Source organism: Protopterus annectens, chromosome 11.part0, assembly GCF_019279795.1.
Source record: "Protopterus annectens isolate FY-2018-M chromosome 11.part0, PAN1.0, whole genome shotgun sequence".
NCBI classification, from domain to species: Eukaryota; Metazoa; Chordata; order Ceratodontiformes; family Protopteridae; genus Protopterus; species Protopterus annectens.
The window spans coordinates 540,227,288-540,251,913 of NC_056745.1; the positions used below are offsets into that span (position 1 = coordinate 540,227,288).

Here is a 24,626-nt window from a genome sequence, read left to right on the forward strand (position 1 = left end):
TTTTAAAAAAATTTCTTTTCCTCTTGCCTGCCAGCTCCATCCTTAGCATCCTTTTCCCAATATACCCAGCATCCCTCCTCAGTACATGTCCAAATAAACATAATCTCACCTCTCAGACTTTCTCCAAACCATCCAACCTGAGCTGACCCACTAATATACTGATCCCTAAAATCCTGTCCATCCTTGTCACACCCAGTGCAAATCTCAACATCTCTAACTCTGCCACTTCCAGCTCTTACTCCTGCCTTTTTGTCAATGCCACTGTCTCCAACTCATACAACATAGCTGTAATGTATATGCATTACTGCTGTTAAGAGAGGAAATTAAACAGGCTGTGTCAAGTTCTCCCATTTTAATAAGAACGGACTTTCAGAACATGCTTCTGTTTTGGTCTACTAACCTGTTTGGAATACCTCTGCCTCTCCTGATCGCCACATTTCATTGGTTGCTAAAGAAAAGATGGTCACAGGGTTTTTCCCATCTACTTGTCTCATTACAGGATCTTGTCCTACTCGTCCAAGCAGCTGAACACGATTTAAAGCTGAAAACATTAACAGAATATTACTTTTCATCTAAAATGACTTGACATTAAGAAAAAAAATGTCACTAGAAAAAAAAAAGTACTGTATTTCAGTAAGGAAAAATACAAGAAGTTATGTACCTACCATAACGTTCCATGCTAGTTGTCTTCATCTCGCCTTCTTTCTTGCTTGTTGGGATTGGAGCCAATCCTCTGCTCCAACTCGGCCATCTTCTATAGCTCGAGAGCTGTTTACTGGCTCGAGGCTACCCCTTATCCCATGATGCCTAGCACTAGCTACCCCGATCTCGTTTGAAATAGCTAACTCCAGCTATAGCTATAGAATGAAACCCCTCCAAGCAGAAGGTTAAACCTACCTGTCATAATCTCCAAGTCAGTAGAGGAAACAAACCAGAGAAAACTCAGCCAGTGAAACCTGAACTTCTCTCGGTCCAAATAGGACAGGGGGATGGCGGGGGGGGGGGGACTCAAGAAAGAAGGCGAGATGAAGACAACTAACATGAAACGTTATGGTAGGTACATAACTTCTTTATGTTAAGTTGTCTATCTCGCCTTAGTTTCTTGCTTTTTGGGACAGTGTCCCTAGCACCTACGATCCTGAGCGGCTCATTGGAACAGACTCTTCAGAACAGTGGAACCAAAGTTAGCTCTACTCCTGGAGACCATGTCTAACTTGTAATGAGAAATAAAGGTATGAGGATTTGCCCACGTAGCAGCGGCACAGATAGAGTCCATGGGCAACCTAGACTGGATGGCTATAGAAGTGGCCAAAGCCCTAGTAGAATGATCTTTCAGTTTGATAGACAACTCTTTGTTCCTTAGTTGATAGATGAAGGTAATAAATGTGAGACAACCACCTGGACAGGGTCACTTTGGAAACTGGAAGACCCTGTTTGCCCCTACAAGTTGGTCCGAATTTCTTAAATCCTTCGTTCTATGCAGGCAAAAACGCAATAGTCTATGAACATCCAAAAGGTGTAATTTGTATTCTGCCTTGTTAGTATGGTTTGGGAAAAACACAGGTAGGTCTATAGATTGGTTTAGATTATTTTCCGAGAAGACTTTCAGAAGGAAGGAGGGATTTCTCAGAGCAACCCTGTCCTTATGAAAAACTAAGTACGGAGGATGAACACTTAGTGCCTGAAGTTCCAAGACACGTCTGGCTGAGGTAATAGCTACCAGAGAGAGTTTTCCAAGATAGAAACTTAATGGAGCAGGATGCTGCCCGTTCAAAATGGGGCATAATCAAGGAGGTTAGTATCAAATTAAGGTCCCAAGGAGGAGGGGGATCTCTCACTGGGGGCCTAAGAAGAGTAGTCCCCCTGAGAAAGGCTTTACACAGCTTATGACGCATGCTTAAATTAGAACAACTGACTTGAAAGTTAGAGATGGCCGCTAGTTGAACCCCGATTGTAGCAGAAGTGGACCCAGAATGAAAAAGCTCTGTTAGGAACTCCAGGATTTCGTGAACTGGGGCTGAAAAGGGATCTGTTTTTCTAGCCTCTGCCCAAAAAGAGAAACGTTTCCATTTGCTAGAATAAGTCTTCCTAGTAGCAGATTTGTGAGAGGAGACAATAATCTCATGCACGGCCGGGGAAATGCTGGGAAGCCTGGCTAGGGTCGGAATTGGATCAACCAAGCTGTGAGCTGGAGTGTTTGAAGGGATTGATGCAGCTCTCCTGACTAATGAATCAGCAGGTCTGGAATAAGATCCAGAGTCCAGGGCTGCTAGAGGAGGTAACTGTGCAGGAACAGAAACCATATCTGTCGAGGCCAGTAGGGGGAATGAGGATCATTTTGCAACCCAACGGAATAGCTTTCTGTACGAGTTTGGGTAAAAGAGGGAATGGAGGGAAGGCATAAAAAAGTCCCTGAGGCCAATCGTGGACTAGAGAGTTTCTGGGAGGGTGACCAGGAAGCAGTAAAACTGAGAAGTAGTTGCTGCATTTGCTGTTGAAGGGGGTGGCAAACAGATCGCAGCAAGGCTGTCCCCATTTGCGGATGATCAGATCTGCAACTACCCGATTCAGAGATCATCCGTGAGGCATGAGAATAGCTCTGCTGAGCCTGTCCACTATGATGTTGGACTTTCCAGGGATGTGCGTTGCAATAAGAAATCGTTGGGAGGAAATCGCCCACTGCCAGAGTCTGAGTGCTTCTCGACACAGGGGGTAGGACCTGGTTCCACCCTGCTTGTTGATGTACCACACCACTGACATGTCTGTTTGAATTGCTATGATCCCAGAAGGGAAAGAGTCCTGAAGGGCTTGCAATGCTAGGAGCACGGCTCTCATCTCCAAGACATTTATGTGCAGATGGTACTCGTGAGGCTGCCAAGTGCCTTGGACTGTCCTGCCCTGATAATGCCCCCCCACCCCATCAGTGAGGCATCTGTGGTTACTGTGGCAACCGGAGGGGGTTGCATGAATGGTCTGCCCTGAGACGCTAGTGGGGAGACCATCCACCAGGAAAGGTGCCTTTTGCAGGTTTCTGTGATCGTGATCATGTGAGACATGGGGAGCTGTTGAAAGGACCACTGTGTGAAAAGAAGCCACTGAAGAATTCATGTGAAAATGGGCTAGAGGTATCAGAAGAATTGCCGCTGCCATAGAACCCAGAGTTTGAAGGACCAACCTGACTTGTACCCTTTTGCATTGCAAGAGGATATGAACTTGCTGCCGAATTGTGGCCACCTTGTCTGGCGGTAGCCTTGCGGACATACTTCTTGTATCTAAATCTGCTCCTATATAGGTAATAGATTGACAGGGCAACAAGGCAGATTTTTCGAAATTTATAAAAATGCCTAGCTGGGCAAAAATTGTAATTGTATAGTCCCTGGCTTGAAGGAGTTGATGCCTGGTAGTAGCAGTAAGGAGCCAGTCGTCTAGATATGGAAAAACCTGGAATCAGACACCTCAGGTGAGCTGTGACTACTGCCATGCATTTGGTGAACACCCTGGGGGCTGTGGTAAGACCAAAGGGCAGAGCTCTGAACTGGTAATGACTGGCTCCCAGCCGGAAGCGAAGGAACCTCCTGGAGCGCCTGTCCAATTTTATGTGATAGTACGCATCCTGAAGATCTACTGAGCACATCCAATTGTCCTGACCCAAAAAGGGTAGAATGGACTGTAGCGTGACCATCCGAAACCTTGCTCTTTGAACAGACTTGTTTAGTCTGCTGAGATCCAATATTGGTCTCCAGTCCCCTGTCTTTTTTGGTACCAAAAAGAACCTTGAGTATGTTCCGGATTCGTGTTGGTCTGCTGGGACTTCCTGGATGACTCTTTCTAGCAGTCTTGAAACTTCTATGACTGCTTGGGCCCTCGGATTGGGTGGAACATTTGGAAGGGATTTGCTTGACGGTAAGGGGGGTTGAAAGAAGGGAATTATGTAGCTTCCGGGTAGGATTGAGTGTACCCATTTGTCTCACGTAAGGTTTTGCCAGGCTTTTGGGTACAGTGAAAGTCTTCCCCAGACTGCCTCAAGAGGCGGGCAACCCTTCAGGGATGCATGAAGGGCTTGTCAGAGAAGGATTCTCTGCTGCCCTGGTTCTGTGGACCCCCCTCTGCCACGTGGGCAGCGTCTGTTGTTGTTTCCTCCTCTGCCCCTGGAGGAAAAATCACTACGCGCGTCAGGCAAGGCTCCTTGAGATTTCCGAAACCACATTTTACCACTCTTCTGACCCTTGGGGTATGGTCTGGAAGGAGTGGAAAAATGGACTCCCACGGCAGAGTCTTGCCTTCCTCTTCACACTTAATCCGAGTGTCTTTCACTTGTCGTCCAAAAAGAAAGGAACCGCCAAGGGAGTGTTGGTGAACGATGCTCTAAATGGGTTCCGCAAAATTATAGCCGCATCCATGCGCGTCTCCCAAGTGCCACGCCTGTACCTGTTGCTCTACTCGCACCATCGGCTGCATAGGAAATGAGCCTCATGGAAGAGTTGACTACAGAATTAAGGGTCGCCAGCTGAGAAGCCACTTTAGCTTGAGCCCCTTCAGCTGATGGATCCTGAAGGGCATCTCCGAGCTCTTTCAGGAGATCCCTCTGAAGCCTGGTAAAATGGCATAAGTAATTCAGTAACCTCATGGAAAAGGTCGCTGAAGCAAACATTCGCTTCCCATATCTATCCATGGTCCCAGACTCCTTGATAGGAGGATGGACAGTGGAAGAAGTTTCCGCCAACTCCTTTTAAGTGGCTGCCGCTACCACCACGGCATCTACGGGAGAACCCTTAGTAAGGAACAGTTTATCAGGAGGTGCAGCGATAAACTTGCCGGGTCTCCTCGGGGTTGGTTCCACTGTATCCAGGGCTGACCAAGCCCTTCGAGCCACCACTGACATTAGTGGATCGAAAGGCGGAGAAACCCAGGAGGTGGAAGGTCGGGAACCGAACGCATCCAGGAATACAGACTCGTCCTCGGTAGAGGCTAGGGCATTCCAGTTCCCCCTCTGCTTAAGCATTTCTAGGATGTCTGAAAAGGAAACATCTTCAGAGGGGGATCTCGGGGACCCTTCCAATTCTTCCAAATCTGTACCCAAAGTGACAGACTCGGGGGAGTCTATGTGCTTCCCCTCTTGCAATTCCTCTTCCGAGGGGGCTCCTCTGAATGATGAGGTGAGGCCTCGGAAGAAGAGAAAACACCCAATGGGTTGCTCTGGAGCACCGGTTACCCATGCTTGGGGCCTGGAAGAGAGGCAGAGGTTGCCTCAGGCACTACAGGGGACGGAGCCAGTGGGGTCGAAAGTGGAGCCAACTCAGAGGCCAGTACACTCCTCTTGACATCGAAGGTGTCCCTGCCACGATGCAGAGAAGACTCCAGTTCTGAGGAAACAGGAATCCTCCTCTGCACCGAGGGAGACGGCTCCGAGGAGGATGTAGGAGACTGCTCCGAGGCAGATATAGGAGTCAAGCTCACCTGCGCCAACGCTCCAAGAGGGAGAAAGTACAGTTTTGTACCTACCATAAATGTAGATGTCCGATAGAAATGCATCTGCAGTCCTTACAAATGGGTTGTCCTGTCGTCAGGCAGCCCTTCGGTCGGCCGGATTCCAAAGTCTGGGTCTGGCCTCGGCTGGTGTCGCACTTCACCCGACGTCATAGCTGCAGTTCTTCGGGTATAAAGGCATCAGCCGACGCCATTTTCCTCAGTGTTTCTTGCCCCAGGTGCCCTCTTGGAAGGCTAAATTTGGATAAATGCCAATGTTTCCAAATAGTAGAGAGCAAACACAAAAATAAGCATGTATGTACATATATACAAACAAATACACCATAATAGACCCCCCCCCCAGCTAGCTATAAGATGGGCAAACACCCTAGGAGTACCACAGAGGGGAAGGCGGGTGGGTAATCCTGACTGCAGATGCATTCCTATCGGACATCTACATTTATGGTAGGTACAAAACTGTACTATGTCCTTCAAGGATGCATCTGCAGTCCTTACAAATGGGTAGAATACCATAGCTAAACTAGGGGAGGAGGAAGAAGAGATTATGGTGTAGTTAAGATCCCTTGCAAAACAGCAGTGGCAAACCCTGCTCGGGATCTAGAGTATAAAGGTAAGTTATAATGCTTGGCAAATGTATGCACAGAGGTCCAAGTAGCAGCCTCTATAAGGTCCTTGGTAGCCACTCCTCGTAAGAAAGCTGTGGTAGTGGCCGTAGCCCTTGTAGAGTGAGGCCTGATGTTCTCTGGAGTTTTCTTTCCATGGTAGGAGTAACAAAATCTAATGCAATTTCCTATCCACTTGGAAATTGTCTGTTTTGAAATTGCTTTTCCTTCCTTTCCTGTTGCATATGCTACCAGAAGCTGGTCAGTTTTTCTATTGCCCTTGGTTCTGTCCAGGTAGTAGCGCAACTGTCTATGTACATCCAAGGTATGCAACAGTCTTTCTCCCCTGTTCTGTGGGTTGGGGAAGAATGTAGGTAGGTGGATAGCCTGGTTTGAAGACACTCTGGATACCACCTTAGGCATAAATGTAGGATTCGTTCTCATGGACACTCTGTCTTGATGGAAGATCAGGAAGGGTTGCACTGCCATTAATGCCTGTAGTTCAGAAACCCTTCTTGCTGAGGTGATTGCCAGCAAGAAAGCAGTCTTCCAGGATAAGTATTGTAATTCTGCTGTTGCTGCTGGTTCGAAAGGAGGAAGTGTCAATTTTTCTAGCACAAAGTTCAAGTCCCATGCTGGAAATGGTGGTTTCCTAGGAGGTTTTACATTTTTAATTCCTCTCAGAAACTGCCTGAGCAGAGGATGTGAGAAGACAGGGGGATCCAAGCTGTATTCTGCCGAAATAGCTGATGCGTGTATCTTGGAGGAGTAGGACAGGCCTGTATGGAAGAGCTCTGCCAAGTACTCCAGGATGTTGGCTATGTTTACCAGTGACACATCTTTTTCCTTTGCTGTACTCCAAATGAGATATATTTTCCATTTTCCTGCATAATTCTTTCTTGTTGAGGGTCTGCGAGCCTCAAGGATAATGTCTTTAACCCTTTGGGATAAATTTGGGTTAGTTGCTCTTATGTAATGTTCCAGGCAGTCAGCTGCAGAGTTTTCAGGTTTGGATGCAGGGTGTTGTAGCTGTTCTGTGTTAACAGCAATGGGATCAGGGGTAGTGTCCACATTTGTTCCTGAGACATGCTCCTCAGTAATGGGTACCAATGTTGCCTTGGCCAGTCTGGAGCTATCAGAATGATCCTTGGACGTTCCTCTTTGATCTTCAATAGCACCTTGTGCATCAAAGGAAGTGGTGGGAATGCATATGCTGTCAGGTTTTTCCAACTGAAAGATAGGGAGTCCACCTTCCAAGCAAGTGGGTGGTACGTCCTTGAGCAGAATTTCTTGAGCTGGTGATTGAGTGGGGATGCAAATAAGTCTACTTGTGGTAGTCCCCATTTTCTTGTGATGGCTTTGAAGATGTCCGGGTGCAGCATCCATTCGTGGGCATCCGTGGTAGTTCTGCTTAATATGTCTGCTAGGATGTTTTCTTTTCCTGGTACAAAAATTGCTTGTAACTGAATGTTGTAGCTCAGAGCCATATTCCATAGGTCCAGTGCCATCCGGCATAGAGGGTATGAATGTGTGCCTCCCTGTTTGTTGATGTACCACATAACTGTGGTGTTGTCTGTCCTTATCATAAACTGCCCTTCTTGGAGGAATGGTCTGAATTGCCAATTTTACTGCCAGCATTTCCTTTAGATTTATGTGCAGGTGCAGCTGATCTTGGGTCCATAGGCCTTGTATGCACTTCTCCAGCATGTGGGCCCCCCAACCGAGGTCTGAGGCGTCCGTTGTGATGGTTTGGCTTGGTTGAATGCTGCAGAAGGGCAAACCTGTGCTTGATTGACAGGCCTGAGCCCACCATAGGAACTCTTGCTTCAGGCATGGTATTAGTGGAATTTTGGTTTCTAGGCTGTGCCTGTGTTGAGACCATAAATTCTTCAGGTACCACTGTAGCTTTCTCATATGCAGTCTGGCATGAGGGACCAGGATTATGCAGGATGCCATGAAGCCCAAGGCTTGCAGCACTTTTCTTGCTGTTAGATGGTTCTGCTTTGATAATGCCAAGAAGTAGAGAGGAAGCTGTTCTTGTTTTTCTACAGTTAGGAATGCCATCTGCTTTGATGTGTCCAGCTCTGCACCTAAAAAGGTTATTCTTTGGGATGGTATCAGCCTTGACTTTTTTATATTGACTGTATATCCCAGGGCTTGCAGCAAGTAAATTACTCTTTGTAAGTCTTCTGTTAGCTTGTTTTTGTTGTCCGCTTGTATCAGGCAGTCGTCCAGGTATGGATAAATTTGGATTCCCTGAAGTCTGCAATGAGCGATTACTGATGCCAGGCATTTCGTGAACACTCTGGGCGCAGTAGATAAGCCAAAGGGCAATGCTGAGAATTGATAATGCTCTGATCCTGCAAGAAATCTGAGGTATCTTCTGCAATTTGGTCGTATGGGGACGTGCAGGTATGCCTCCTTGAGATCTAGAGTTACCAGCCAAGACTCCTTGCCCAGCATGGGAAGAAGCTGCTGTAGGGTCAGCATTTTGAATTTTGGAACAATGAGGTATGTGTTTAAAGCAGACAGATAGAGAATAGGCCTCCATTTTTTCTCTTTTCTTGGTACCAGGAAGAGTCTGGAGTAAAATCCCTTTCCTTGTTCCATAGATGGTACCTTTTCCACAGCTCTCATTCTTACTAATTGAGCTATTTGTTTTAGAGCTTCTGTCTTTTGATTTGGTGGTAGGTTTGGCATTCCTCTTTTTCCTGGTAGAGTATGGAAATGAAACCTGTAACCCTGGTCTATAGTTTGCAAAATCCACTTGTCCCTTGTGATGCAGTGCCAGTTTTTTGAAAATAAGGCTAGCTTTCCGCCTAAGGGTGCTGCTATCTGTTCCCTGGTAGGCGGTGCCAGAGCCAAGTCACTGTGATTGTCCTGTTGCAGTGGTAGTAGCTGCGTCTGTGCCTCGCTGGTTGTTGCCCTGCCATTGGCGTCCCCTGTAGGCACCCCTGGATTGATTTCTGCCTCTTGAACGCCTATTCCTGCCTCTCTGTGCTTTAGAGGAGTCTGGAAAGGACCAATTTTTGGAGGGCCAGTTCCTGCTAAACCTTGGAGGTTGGACCTGTAAGAAATCTTTCACTGTTTGTACAGATTTTGCCTTCTCTTCCATTTTCTTCAGCACCTGCTGAGCAGGAGAACCAAATAAATTGACCTTATCCATGGGAGCATCTAATAGTTTTGACTTGACATGATCCGGCAAGGCCTGTTATTTCAACCATGCATGCCTTCTGATAACTGTGCCAGTCATGGCTGATCTAAAGGAAGCCTCCAGTGCATCATAGCCGCATTTTAAAGAATGGTTACTAACTTGCTGAATATTATGCACCATTTCCAGAACATATTTCTTATCTAAAGATTCATCAGAGGACAGTTTCTTAGTTAACTGATCAAGCATAAACTCCTGATATTGGATCATATGAAACTGACAGTTCAAGGCCCTAGCTGACAGAGTAGCAGAGGTGTATACTTTTTTTACCCCATCTCTCTAAGGACCTGGATTCCCTTTCAGAGGGAAGGGGATTTTTAACAGAGGTAGATGCTACTGCCTTAGGCCCCTGGGAGATAGTCTCGGGATCTGCAAAAGGAGCCTTGTATAAATGGTGATGTGTGTCCGGGACCCTGTAGAACCTATCGGGCTTAGCAGGGGCTGGAGGTAAAGTATCAGGAGCAGTACAAGCATCATTAAATGCATCATCTACAACAGAAAGAACTGGAGGAATAGCTAAAGGCCTATGTTGTGGTAAATGCAAAAAGGTCCTAAGCCTTTTCCTGGAGTCTGAGAAATCTTGGCCCTGCCACTGAAATTGTTCCCTCATGGCATGTAAGGTTTCCCCAAAGGAAAATTCCTCAGGTGGAGAGGCAGAAGGAATCGACTCTTCAGCATCAGAGTCTTCGTAAGGAGAAAAAGGAGCCTCTGGAGGGTCTGTATTGTCTGAATCAGAGGAATCATCCGAGGACACTGGCTCAGGGGGCTCTGCTCTAGGTCTCTTCTCTGGAGGTGGTTGAGAGGCCCTGTCTGGATGAGGTTGGGATCCCCTTGTTAAAGAGATTAGATCCTCTGCCAGAGAAAGCATGTGGGAACTGGAGCTGGGCCTGTGAGAGGGGGGCTTAACAGGCACAGATTTAGTAGCTTTGGCTGCTTTAGCCCTGGCAAAGGCCTTAATGGACATGGCTGCAGGAGGCCTAGCAGCTCCACGTGCTGGGGTTGATACATCCAAGGGAATAGTGTCCGATAATTCCTGTGAAACCACAACAGCTGGTTGGATTTCAGAGGCCGATTCTACCAGGTTAGAAGAGGCCTCGGTAGAAGGCATGGATTCGGCTGAAGTAAGGACAGCTTGCTCGGTTTCAGCCGAAACAGAGACACTCGCGGTTTGCTTAACCGCGGTTTCGGCCGAAACCGCGGACCGCGAGTGTCGATCCTTTTCTTTGCGTTTTTTGGCAATTTGTGTAGTCGGAGGATCCGACGGCATAATATCGCAAAATCAGAGCCGAAAAACTGCTCAGCAAACTCCGACCGACGTCTAAGCGTCCGTCGGTTAAAAGAAGCACAGGCTAGACAAGCTGCTACGTCGTGGTCTGGGCCTAAACAAGGTAAGCAATAAGAGTGGAAATCTTTATGAGGTATTTGTTTCCCACAAGTTAAACAGTTATTCACTTTTTCTGACATCGGCTGAGGCAAGAAAGAGTCCCCAATGGGGTACTTAGCTTTTTAGAAGTCTTCGAAGTAGTATTCGGAAGTAGTAATCTCTGGATCTGACCGACCGGCACTTGCGAACAGCTTCTGCTTCGGGCGCCACGCTGCAAGAAAGACTGAGGAAAATGGCGTCGGCTGATGCCTTTATACCCGAAGAACTGCAGCTATGACGTCGGGTGAAGTGCGACACCAGCCGAGGCCAGACCCAGACTTTGGAATCCGGCCGACCGAAGGGCTGCCTGACGACAGGGCAACCCATTTGTAAGGACTGCAGATGCATCCTTGAAGGACATCGGGGTCGGACAAGGGTCTGATGCCACTCGCCTCCTCTGAGCCGACGAGGGAGTCTCGGCACCCAGATACCTCAATGGATAGCACCAGAGGGTATCAGAGCAGATGGAACCAAAGGAGAAATAGTTATCGGAGCCGACGGTTCCACGATTCGAACCCCAACAAACTCCGGCTCCGAGCTCAATGGAGTCGGAGGAGGAACATCGATAGAAGCAGACGGAGCCAACACCTGTTGAGGAGGGCTGGACAACATTTTGGCCAGTGCCTGCGACTTAAACAACCTACTGACCACTCTCTCCAGGTCGTGATCAGAGAGCCTAGAGGACAGAGAAGAGTGGGAGGATCTGCGACTGCGGTCACTCTGCAACATGGGAAACAGAGGAGCAGAATGTATAGTCTCTAGAGAGGGGACCTCGGCCTCTTGTGCGTCCGTGACGGCTCTGAAGGTACTGCTGGAGCCGACTGGGAGGCAGTTTCCTCGGTTCAAACCGGAACCGAAGTAGTAGGTAGCTTGGGCCAATGAGGTCTCCAAGCTAGGAGCAGACGATTTGGTCGGTTTAGATGTCACAGGCTGAGCCTTGGCCGGTGAATCCTACGGCTTAAGACCACCCCTCAAAATAAGCTTATTTTTGCGCTCTTGCAGAACTCTTGGGCTAAATGCATGGCATACAGAACAAGAGTCCTGCAGGTGCACTGCATCTAAGCAATAGACGCAAGAAGTGTGCCCATCTGTCAAACATTTTCTAACCGCACGAGTCACACTTGAATCCAGACACCTTGGATTCTTTAGACATATCCACAACTAGACAGATACTTCACTGAGTTGTTTTGGCCAAAAGGCCAAACAGCAAAACTAATACCAGATACTAATCACAAAAAACACACCGTATACTACAGTTAGATAGTTTTTAATCTAGGAAGTCTCTAACTTAAATGGCTACCTAACAATCAGAAAGAAGAAAAACTAGAGAAACTAAGACGCTACCTACAAGAGGGAATGGGGGTGGGGACTCAAATATAAACGAGTTCTAAGGGAAAAGTACAAATACACTAAACTACAACAAACTAGTTAGCGACTATTAATTTAAACAATAAACTACCAGAAAAAACCCTAATCTGACAGAAAAAGTAGTTAAATAAAACTTATACAAGCCTGAGCCAGTAACAATGAACCTCGCAGGTGAAGCTACAAATGAGATCTGGGTAGCTAGCGCTAGGCATCACGGGATAAGGGGTAGCCTAGAGCCAGTAAACTCGAGCTATAGAAGATGGCAGAGTCGGAGCAGAGGATCAGCTCCGATCTCAAAAAGCAAGAAACGAAGGCAAGATAGACAACTTAACATCACTTATTCATGTGTCAAATGTACAAAACTGAAGGATAGACAGACAGAAGTGCTATGAAAGAGCTTGACATGTGGCGCGGTCAAACTGCATAAGCACACCCACTGTTACAGTACATTTTTGAAATGGATCACTGCTGCCACAGTATTCTCATGGACATTCGCTGCAGGCAAAGCTTCTGGACAGCCCCAGAGTGGGGCTGAACTACACTCCTTGTTCAAAACATTGTTCTGATGCACAATAAATGAAAGGAAGAGAAGCCTGCATCATCTTCACCTCTTTTATGTTGTAGTGATCCACAGCAAATGTGCTTAGGATGAAAGCAGAAGAGGAGTCTGTGGTCCATAGCTAAATCTGCACCCAACAAGAGGTTAACCATTTTGTAGAGAATAGATACAGTTCAGGTACTAAATTCTCCCATCTAGTGAAAGGGCTAAGCAGAAGTAATGAAAAGGGAGAAAGATCAAGAAATACAACCAGGCTGCATTTACTCTCTATTATTATTATTTCTCTAATACCTGCTGGAAAGCACTAGGAAGCCTTACTCATACAAACACTAAACTCTCCTTGTTAACAAGGAGAAATTAACAGTAGGCACTAAACAGCCTATAATTGCAAAGTACCTTGCTAAGGAAACAGCTCCTATATTTTACAAAGAAAAAAAAAAAAGCCCCAAACCAGGCATATCCAAGGGTCAGCTTCCGGTGATTTCTCCTGTCCACCTGGTGAATCTGGGCATACTGGGGCAATGCAGCAATTGCCTCAAGTACACAGACAACCCTCTCCTCCTACCACCCAACACTACAACCTGTGAGAGATTCACTTACATAGCCAAAATGGAAGCAAAGCTCTCCACCCAAGATTGTGCTAAACAGTCAAGAGGAGAAGGTTACACCCACACTACACCTCAAGCAACACATAGCCCTTCTAAACCCGCACCAACACCCACATATAGCAACACTAAATCCACATATGCAGAGGCCCTTAACTGTAACCTGCCCAAGCAACAAAGACCTCTGAAGCTGAAACGCAAACAAACACCAATCACAACCAATGTGTCACATAGTTCGCAACACCAGTGTGCCACCCAGCAACAGCCCCTAAGGCAAGACAATGTACCTAACACTTAGTCATAGGTGACTCTATAGTCCGGCACACTGATGTCCCTCTCACCAGGTTGAATAAGGAGAAAATTACAGTCAGCTGCCTGTCGGGTGCCAGGATCCGCCACATAACGCATGCACTCAAGTCACTCCACAAGTACAAATATGACTCTGTCATTGTCCATGTTGGAGTGAATGACTTGAGACTTACCTCCCTGGACTACATGAAAACTATATATATATATATATTATATTTTACATTATATTAATACAGTAATTATTCAATATAGACATATTTAATCATTTTTACACATCTATTTTTATTTGAGATATATATATATGTCATTTATTTACATCTACATAATTTTTTGTACATCTATGTAACCAACAACCTTTTCATATTATATATGTACTTTTGTTTCAATGACTATGTTTTTAAGTTACATATTGCACAGTTATATGATTCATGAATTTATGAATTTATATACTTTTTCGTATTTTAAATTATGTATTTTGCACTAAGTACAGCATATGGAGTATTAAAGTATTGGATAAGTTTTTTTTTTTTTTAAATGTGAACAATACTTTGATAATTATAATGTCTTGCTAATAATACCTTTGCTTGTAACTATTTCCATTAATTGGATATGATAAACCAATTATCTAATTTAACTGTTACGTTGTTCTAAAGAAGTTTCTGTTTTTTTGGAAATGAAAGCACTTAACCCATGTTCTTTGTTCCTGTTTTTCGTTCATTAAATCTTGTGGAATTATCTTTTTGGACTGAAGAGTTTGATTTGTGAACTTGGCACTTTGGTGACGTTTTTCTGGGACAGCCTTCAATGAGTCTGTTACGGGAATACTTTTTTCACTACATGAAAAGAGACATGGAAGAGCTCTCGGATCATGTGGCCCAGGCAGGTATGACCCTAGCCCTGAGTAGCATCCTGCCTTCGCCAAGAATGATACCACAATATAAGGATAAAATGACTGACTTCAACAATTGGCTAAGCTTATGGTGTCATTCAAAGGGGATCCAGTATCTGTCTGCCTGGGATGACATGATTGACAGACCACGATGCTTTGCCAGAGATGGTCTGCACCTATCGCCCCTGGGATTCAGGTTACTGGCCAAGGCTCTTGCCACCCCTATAGTGCCTTTTTTAGGCAAACTTCAAAGGACAAAACCACTACCATAACAGGTACAAGCATGAAAAATCTGAAGGTAATGTCAATGCTAGAAGAAGTCTAAACCGCAAAATGCACTCTCTCTCGAGGCATTCCTAAAAATGGAGAACATAGATATCTGTGCAGTAACTGAGACCTGGTTCAAGGCTCCAGAGAGCACCCCTGCAATACCAGGCTACAACTCTTACCACACTTTTCGGCCACCAAACCAGGACCAAAACACTAAAGGTGGAGGAGTGTCAATATTCACCAAGGATATTCACACCACCAGGCTAGTTGGCCAACACAATGTGTCTGAAATTCTCCAAGTGCAACTAACACTAGGTAAGACTGCAATCCAAATTGTAGCTTGCTACAGATCCCCCACCATACCCCAAGATTCTCACTACACCTTTCTAAACATACTGGAAAATATTAAGATAGAACCAAACACCCTAATACTGGGTGATTTTAACTACCCTGCCATTAACTGGGAAAACTACTCATGTCCCAACACCTTTGCGCAACGGTTCTTGGAATTCATAAATTCCAATGCCCTGGATCAACTAATGCATAGTCCCACCACGGGCTCCAATATCCTAGACCTGGTCATTACCAACATGGGAAATCAATGCTCCATACCTATGGTCACTGCCTCGTTAGTCAGGTCTGACCATAACCTAATCACCCTTAACATCCACATCCCACCCCCACCCCCCAGTAAAGAAACCACCATAAAAAAAGTACAGTTTTGTACCTACCATAAATGTAGATGTTCGAAGATCCACATTGCTGCAGTCCTAACACTTGGGTAGTCCGCTGTCCCTCGGTCGGCCCGAATATCAGAGTAAAAGGCTGACGTCGGTCAAGGCGCATTTGACTGACATCAGAACGTCAGGGTACAAATGCGCATGACCGACGTCATATCCTCAGTCTTTTCTTGCCCCAGATGTCAGAAGAGCCTAAAAGGAAAGGTCAAAACCCATAGACAACAACTAAACAACCAACCAGCCTAACACCAAAAATATGTACAATATATACAATATATACAATATACACAAAATACACCATATACCTCAGATGGATAACCCAACCCACACAACCACCTCAAACTACAGAGGGGAAGGAGGGAGGGTAAATTGGACTGCAGCAATGTGGATCTTCGAACATCTACATTTATGGTAGGTACAAAACTGTACTATGTTCTTCATCTCACATTGCTGCAGTCCTAACACTTGGGTAGAATCCCAAAGCAGAGGTAAGGGAGGATGGCTAAACTATAATGAAGCAGGAGCTGCCAAAATGCCCTGCAACAAAGCAGTGGCAAAACCAGCCCTGGATTTAGAGTACAGTGGAAGGTGGTAATGCCTAGAGAAGGTATGCACTGAACTCCAAGTGGCTGCCTCCAAAATATCCTTAGTAGCCACCCCCTCAAAAGCTGTTGAAGTGGCAGTAGCCCTAGTGGAATGAGGCCTAATCCCAGCTGGAATCTCTTTGCCATGATGGGAATAACAGAAAGCAATGCAAAATCCAATCCACTTAGAAATAGTTTGTTTTGACACGGGCTTGCCCTGAGAGCACAAAGCAAAAGAAACTAATAACTGCTGAGATTGTCTGAAACCTTTAGTTCTGTCCAAATAATATCGCAACTGCCTGTGTACATCTAAAGTGTGCAAAATCTTTTCCCCTTTATTTTGGGGATTTGCATAAAAAGTAGGCAAATGAATAGTTTGGTTTAAAGCCACACTAGAAACCACTTTAGGCATAAAGGAAGGATTAGTACATAAAGATACCCTATCCTTATGGAAAATTAAGAAAGGCTCAACTGCCATAAGGGCCTGCAATTCAGAAACCCTTCTTGCAGAGGTAATGGCCAACAAAAAGCAGTCTTCCATGACAAATATTTCAACTCAGCAGTAGCTGCAGGCTCAAAAGGTTGTAGAGTGAGTTTCTCCAACACAAAATTGAGATCCCAAGCAGGAGTAGGAGCCCTTCATTGGGGGTCTTATATTCTTTGCCCCTCTAAGAAATTGTTTGAACAAAGGATGAGAAAACAATGGTGGGTCACAGTCGTAGTGAGCTGAAATTGCTGCAGCATGAATCTTAATAGAAGAGAAGGACAAACCTTTGTCCAATAACTCAGTAAGATATTGAAGAGCCACACTTAAATCAGGCTCAGAAACATCCAAATCCATAGCTGCACTCCAAAATAAAAATCTCTTCCATTTATCTGCGTACACTTTCCTTGTACTAGGCCTTCTAGCTTCCAAAATCACATTCAAAACTTGTTGTGGAAGTTGAGACCCTCTATGGTTTAAAACAGAATATGCCAGGCTGTTAGGTGAAGAGAGTGAAGTTTGACATTGAGCAAATGACTGTCCTCCTGGGACAACAGATGTGGAATCAAAGGCAAAGGCCATGGAGGCTTCCGTACTAGACTTCTCAGTAATGGGTACCAGTGCTGTCGAGGCCAATCTGGAGCTATCAAAATCATCCTTGGCTTGTCCTGTCTGACCTTCAGAAGTACCTTTGGGAGGAGAGGCAGAGGTGGAAAGGCATACACATGAAGATTTTTCCAACTGAAAGAAAGAGCATCCACTTTCCAAGCTGTGGGATGAAACCTCTTTGTGCAAAACTTTGGCAGCTGGTGGTTTAGTGGAGAAGCGAACAGATCTATGTCTGGAGTTCCCCAGGACACTGTCAATTTCTGAAATACATGAAGATCCAGTTTCCACTCGTGGGGATCCATGATTTGTCTGCTTAACACATCTGCTAAGGAGTTCTGTGCTCCCGGCAGAAACCTTGCCTGAAGACTTGGTTGTAAACTGAGAGCAGCCTCCCACAAAATCATTGCTTGCCTGCATAGAGGATAAGAATGAGTTCCCCCTTGCTTGTTGATGTACCACATGACAGTTGTGTTGTCTGTTAGAATCAACACCTGCCCTGGAAGAAGTAAATCCTTGAAAGCTATTAATGCAAACTGGACTGCTAACATCTCCTTCAAGTTGATATGTAGATGCTGTAGTCTGACAGGCCACTTGTCTTGTATCCACTTTCCGTTTAGATGAGCTCCCCAAGCTTTGTCTGAGGCATCTGTCGTTAAAATTTGACTCGCCTCTGGCCGGGTCACAGAGAGTCCCTTGTTTAGGTGACATTCCTGAGCCCACCACAAAATTCCTTTTGAATGCAAGGTATTATTTGAATGACAGTGTCCAGATCCTGGCAGTGCTGTGTCCATACATTTTGAGATACCATTGCAACTTCCTCATATGCAGTTTGGCATTGGGAAGCACCAGAATACAAGATGCCATGAACCCTAAGGCTTGAAGGACTGTCCTTGCAGTCAGCCCGGACTGAAGAGATAGATGATGGAAGTAAAGTGAAAGATTCTTTTGTTTGTCCGGGGTTAGAAAGGCCATCTGGGATGCTGTATTCAGTCTTACACCCAGAAAGCACATGTCTTGAGAGGGTACTAGACTGGACTTTATTTCGTTCACAGAATACCCCAGGCATCTTAGCACTGCTATCACATATTCCAAATGACGAAGAAGCTCGTCCCTTCCTTGAGCCAGAATCAGGCAATCGTCCAAATAAGGATAGATTTGAATTCCTTTTAGCCTGAAGAAAGCTATCACTGGAGCCAGAATTTCTGTAAATACTCTGGACTCAGCAGATAAGCCAAAGGGCAATGCAGAGAACTGATAGTGAGAAGTCCCAGTCCAAAACGCAGATACTTCCTGCAACTTAGCCTGATAGGAACATGAAGGTAAGCCTCCTTGAGATCCAAAGTTACCATCCAGTGATCCTTGCCCAGCAGAGGTAAAAGCTGTTGTAACGTCAACATTTTGAACTTGGGAATGTCCAGATAAGTGTTGAGGATAGATAAATCCAAAATTGGTCTCCACGTGTCCCCTTTTGGTACAAGGAACAAGCGAGAATAAAATCCTAGGCCCCTTTCTGGCATAGGAACCGGCTGTATGGCCCCTATTTGGAGTAACAGAGAAATTTGCTTGTGAGCCTCTATTCTTTGTTGAGGAGGAATGTCTGGCATGCCTTTGAAAGGAGGCAAGGTATGGAAATAAAACCTGTAACCGTGATGTATGATATCCAATACCCATCTGTCTTGGGTAATCAAACTCCAATTTTCTTTGAAAAGTGCTAACCTTCCTCCCAAAGGTGCTGCCAGGCGAGAAGGTTCTGGCAGCTGAAAAGGTAGGTCATTGGGTCTGTTTACGAAAGGATTGACCCCTGCCCTCACCCGAAGACTGTGCAGGAGAACTCCCTGTTCTAGGCCTGAAAGAGCCCTGACCTCTGCCCCGTCTAGATCTACCCCTAGACTGGGAATCATAAGAAGGATACGTCCACCCCTTAGTAGGCCAATTTCTACTAAACTTTGGAGGCTGAACCTGCAAAAAATCTTTAACAGTCTGCATAGACTTAGCCTTGTCTTCCATTTTCTTTAAAACTGCCTCAACAGGAGAACCAAACAAGACATCTGATTGCAAAGGGGCATCCAAAATCCTAGTTTTAACACTGTCAGATAAATTTTGATCCCTCAGCCAGGCATGCCTGCGAAGAACTGACCCAGTGGCAGCCACCCTAGACGAGGCCTGTACAGCATCAAAACCACATTGCAAAGAATGCTTACCTACCTGCTCAGAAACATGCACTAAATCTTGTAACTCTTTACAATCAATACCTTCCGCCAGAGCATCAACCTTAGATTTCAACTGTGAAAGGAGATAATTTTGATATTTCAACATGTGAAACTGGCAATTCAAAGCTCTCATGGCTAGAGTGGAAGAAGTATAAACTTTTTCCCCACCTATCCAAGGCCCTGGCCTCTATCTGCAGGAACCGGATTCTTGACAACAGAAGCCTCAACACCCTTAGGCCCCTGGCTAACAGTTTCTGGGTCTGCCCTAGGACTCTTAAAAAGATACTTATGAGCTTCAGGCACCCTGTAATACCTATCTGGTTTAACAGGAGCAGGAGGCAAAGAATCAGGATTAAGAGAAGCCTCTGCAAACACATCTTCCACCACATTCAGAACAGGAGGTATAGCCAAAGGCCTATGCTGGGGTAAAAACAAAAGTTCCCTAAGCCTTTTCCTGGAATCAGAGAAGTCCTGACCTTCCCATTTAAAATGCTCTCTCATGGAGTGAAGGGTCTCTGAAAGAGAAAAATCCTCAGGAGGAGAAGCAGAAGGAGTAGAATCATCCACATCAGAATCAGAATAATGAGAATACTCCTGCAAGTCTTCAGCCGAAGACTCAGACACATCCAAAGCCTGCTCATAATCCCCCAACACTGGTTCCATCCTAGGCCTCTTATCAGGAGGGGGCATAGAGCCTCTAATTAAAGTAATTAAATCTTCTGCCATTTTAAGCATGTGCTTCTTGGGCACAGAACCTGAAGAACTAGGAGCGACACCCACAGAAGCTAAACTAGACCTGCCTCTAGGAGAAGCCTTGGAAGCAGAAAGAGGGGGCCTAGACACCTTAGGAAGGGAGGGGAGTACAGTTATCTGAGAAGCCCCTACAGCCTGACCTGCCTCCTGGGAGGCCACATCCTGTAAAACAAAGTTTCTCCCTGGGACTCCAGAGAGGCCTCCGTGGAACCACGGTTCCACTGGCGCCTCTAAAGAACGGCGTCCGGTTGGACGACTCCTCTAACCTAGGTTTAACTGCCTTGTCCTTGCGCTTCTTAGAGGAAGCCAGCCGAGCATCCGGCGGCATATTGTAATTGCACTGCTTCCCAAAGACCAACCTGGCACAATCCAACCTTGGCTTTATAGTGCGTTCATTGAACCTAGCACAGCGACACCCAACTTGTCGTGCTCAGGTCCCAAACAAGGTATACACAAATTATGGTAATCCCTATGCGGTATCTGTTTCCCACAAGAAATACAGTTATTCACTTTTTCTGACATCCGGTAAACCACTGAGGCAAGAAAAAACAAAATATTCCCCAGCGAGTACTTAACCAACTCTGACTTCGGTCTGAAACTCCGAATTCGAAAACTTTCAGAACGCCGAACGGCACTTGCAACACTGCTTCTGCATCGGACCATGCGGCAAAAAAGACTGGGGATATGACGTCGGTCATGCGCATTTGTACCCTGACGTTCTGATGTCAGTCAAATGCGCCTTGACCGACGTCAGCCTTATACTCTGATATTCGGGCCGACCGAGGGACAGCGGACTACCCAAGTGTTAGGACTGCAGCAATGTGAGATGAAGAACATCTTCTCCAAAGCCAACTTCATGCTACTCAAGTCAGAAGTGACAAACTTCATGACACCCATGCAGACGGGAACTGAAAGTTCAACGGCTGAATCCTACACTAAGGCACTGTACGAGCACATCCACTCATGCATGAATCGTGCCATCCCAAATGGAACCAAAATGCTCTCATCCAAAAAAAGGAAGCCAATCTGGTGGTCCCCTGCCATAAACAAACTTTACAACAAAATGAAGGAACTTTTGCAGAAAAGAGGAAAATCCCAGGATGCAAAAAACTCCCTTACTAGCCTCAGTAAGAAAATGAGATGCCTCATAAAATCCTCCAAAGCTAGTTACAAAAATAAAATTGCCAAAGATTGCAAAGACAACCACAAAGCATTCTATAACTATGTCAAGAATCTAAATGGCAATGCTCAGATCTGCTCTGAGCAGAAACAGAATGGCATTAAATATAGTGATCCGAAGGATATTGCCAATATCCTGGCAGATCGATTCAGTGCCAACTTCACCCCCTCTCACCCCCTAAATGGCCCATCTCAATACCGGAAGATTGCCAAATTCCAGTAATAACGGCCACACAGGTACAAAACGCACTCTCTAAAGCCAAGAATACAGCATTCATGGGACCAGATGACATCCCGGGCTGTGTACTACATGAACTACAATATGAACTGGCACCTCAACTAAGTGTCACGTTTAATCATAGCCTCACCTCAGGTTTCGTGCCCAGTGAGCGGCGCAGAGCTACAGTTATCCCAATCCACAAGGGGGGATCCACCTTGGATCCCGGAAACTACCGTCCCATCAGTATGACAAGCCTTATCTGCAAGGCCATGGAGCGTATTATCATGGAACTGAAAGACATTGGCAACCTTCAAACACTGGACCCCACCCAGTTTGGGTTTGTGAAGGGCCGATCTTGTCTCCTGAACCTGATTGACTTATTTGAATCAGTCTCCAGAGCCATGGACAAGGGTAAGGTGGTCCACAAGGCCTATCTAGACCTTGCCAAGGCCTTTGACACCATCCCCCAACTCTGGAATCATAGATAAACTTACTAAGTTGGGCATTAATCCCTATCCCTATGTCACCCAATGGGTTGCTAAATGGCTTACTGATAGAACCCACACTGTAAAAAGTAGCCGACTCTAAATCCAGCTCCAGACAAGTGGAGTACCTCAGGGTTCAGTCCTGGGGCCGCTCTTGTTTGGCATCTACTACTCTGAAGTACAGGTCAACACTAAGGGACTCTGGCTAACAAAGTTTGCAGATGACTGCAAACTGGGAGACATTATTGAATCCCCAAATGATGTGGATACTCTACAAAAGTGCCTTACAGAAACAGATGCTTGGTGCCAGAGCCATGGGCTCAAGCTCAATGCCAAGAAATGTATTGTTATCCCCTTCGGGAAAAAACATGTATCCATGAATTACCATATAGGTGGCAGTACACTAAACACAGAAAGTGTGATAAGAGACTTAGGGACACAGGTGGACAGTGGTCTCACCTTCGATAACCACATCGCCACAACAGTCAGGAAATCCTTCTATGTGGCACACCTCATCACGAAGGGCTTTTCATCCAGAAAAAAGGAGGTCATTGTCCCACTGTACTCATCCCTCATTAGACCCATTATAGAATACGCCCCATTTGGTATGTACCTCTCAAGACATCTGCAACAACTGGAAAGGCCTCAGAAATACCTCACTAAAAGAATCACAGGCCTAAAGCAGATGCCCTACGCTGACCGCCTTAAAAAAACTCCAGCTGTACTCTGTCGCATATCATCTGCTCAGAGGCGATCTCTGCTTAACATACAAGGCCATGTCAAACCCAGACCTGTTGGACATGCTACACTTAAAGAAATCCCAATCTCTCAGAGCTACACGCTCCAAGGATCTAAACCTTGTCAGCACAATAAACAAAACATGCTGGAGGGATAGGTTCCTGACCCAGAGACTCCCCAGACTCTGGAATAGATTGCCCATACATGTCAAGCAGAGTGCCTCTTTGGACCTCTTCAAGAGGAACCTTGACAATTGGATGGGAGAAAGGAAATTCACCCCAGGGATCACATCAGTCGCCCTGCTAGACAGGGGTACAGGAAAGTAAATAATGTGGGAAGAAATAGCCAGGGAATTGTTATGGCTAGGCTTGTATAGGCCCTAGGGCTGATAGCCTAGTACCAACCTATGAACCTATGAACTCCTCTATTCTTCACCTCCAGGAAAAGCAAGGGACAACCCCAGGGGTAAGTTTACACTACACCACTGATACTTGAGTATCCCATACTTGTGCTATTTTCCTCAATGATCACATGCAGCAAACACTCATGAACCGAGAAAACTACTAAAGCATTTGGTTACCTCAATAAAGGAAGGTTGGTTGCGATGTCATTCCCTGCAAGACAGCAGTGCCAAAGCCTGCCCCGCAATAACCAGCTTCTCACACGTTAGGTTAAGATGTCCTTGAAGGTTACTGTCATAACGGCTGTTCTAGAAAAGTTCATCTTTGCTCATCTTTCCAAAGTTTTTTTTATGATTTTATGACTCAAAATAGTGCAAACAGGACAGATTCTAAACCTTAACTTGACTTTTACAAGCCTTTTACCAATAGCTGGGAGATTGGCCATCACTTGCACCAGAACAAAGTTATCATGAAAAAATGGGCTCATTAACAGCTAGAGATTTTCCACCATAAACCTGAAGGCTTAGAGAGGAGGTACTAACTTTTGGGTGATTCAGGTGCAGCAGCCCTTTCAAGAACTGCTTGAATGTACAATGCACAGACAAAGGGGTTCAGCAGTCCAAACAGCCAGAACACAAGAGCTAGACGCTGTGTTCTAACAAGTTCTGCTATGTAAAAATACCACCAGATTATGTAGAGTCTATGCAAAAGATACCCTTAGAGCTACACCAAGGAGAGAACCTATTTGGCTTCCAGACTTCTTGTATAATGTGAGGTACTATTTCCACAAACTGGTTCTTGAAAGGTGTAAGACTGAAAGCATCCATGCTGTTAGCCTGAGGGCCTTTAGATTAGGGTGCACTAAGGACCCATTTTATTGAGATTTCATAACTCTTAGCATTAGTACCAGTCCTCCATGCTCATGTGTAGCACTTGAGATGACCATCCTTCTCAGCCACAGAACAGTAATTAAAATAACACTAATTTCCTTTTCCTTAGCCTGTGAGCCCTCCTTAACTTAGGATGATACAGGATGGTGCAGTGGTGCAGCAATAGCATTGTCGCCTCAGCAAGAGGTTCTCCAGTTCGATTCTCGGCTGGGGTGCCTTCTGGGTGGAGTCTGCATGTCCTTCCTGCGTTCGTGTGGGTATCCTCTGGGTACTCCGGTTTCCTCCCACATTAAAGACATGTATTTGGAGCATTTCTACCCGGGCCTCCACTGAAAATTGGCTTTGTTCCAAGTGTACTTTTCCAGTTAATAAATGTTAAATAAAATAAATGACAACCACTAAATTGAATACCAGGTCACGATCTAAGGCAATCACCTAAACTTCCTTAAAAGTTGCACATTCCTAAACTTCCTTAAAAGTTACACATTCCATCACCTATCAAAATAATTCAGAAGAAAATCAATGAGATGCCTCCCACAAAGACAAATCAAAGTGCCATTATATTGTGTGAATTCAATCCTAATACCAATGGTCTAACAAGGTTTTAACT

The 24,626-nt window shown here is 45.5% G+C and overlaps 1 protein-coding gene across 2 annotated transcripts in view; it reads right to left on the reverse strand.

Annotated features, from left to right (window-relative positions):
- Positions 1-24,626, reverse strand: part of SSBP1 (single stranded DNA binding protein 1) — a gene marked incomplete at its 5' end in the record, with an annotated part of 1,088,662 nt that overhangs the window by 287,662 nt on the left and 776,374 nt on the right. For both annotated transcript variants that reach the window (XM_044088048.1, XM_044088049.1), the window contains 1 exon segment: positions 401-541. In XM_044088048.1, the coding sequence (XP_043943983.1) occupies positions 401-541 (141 nt within the window).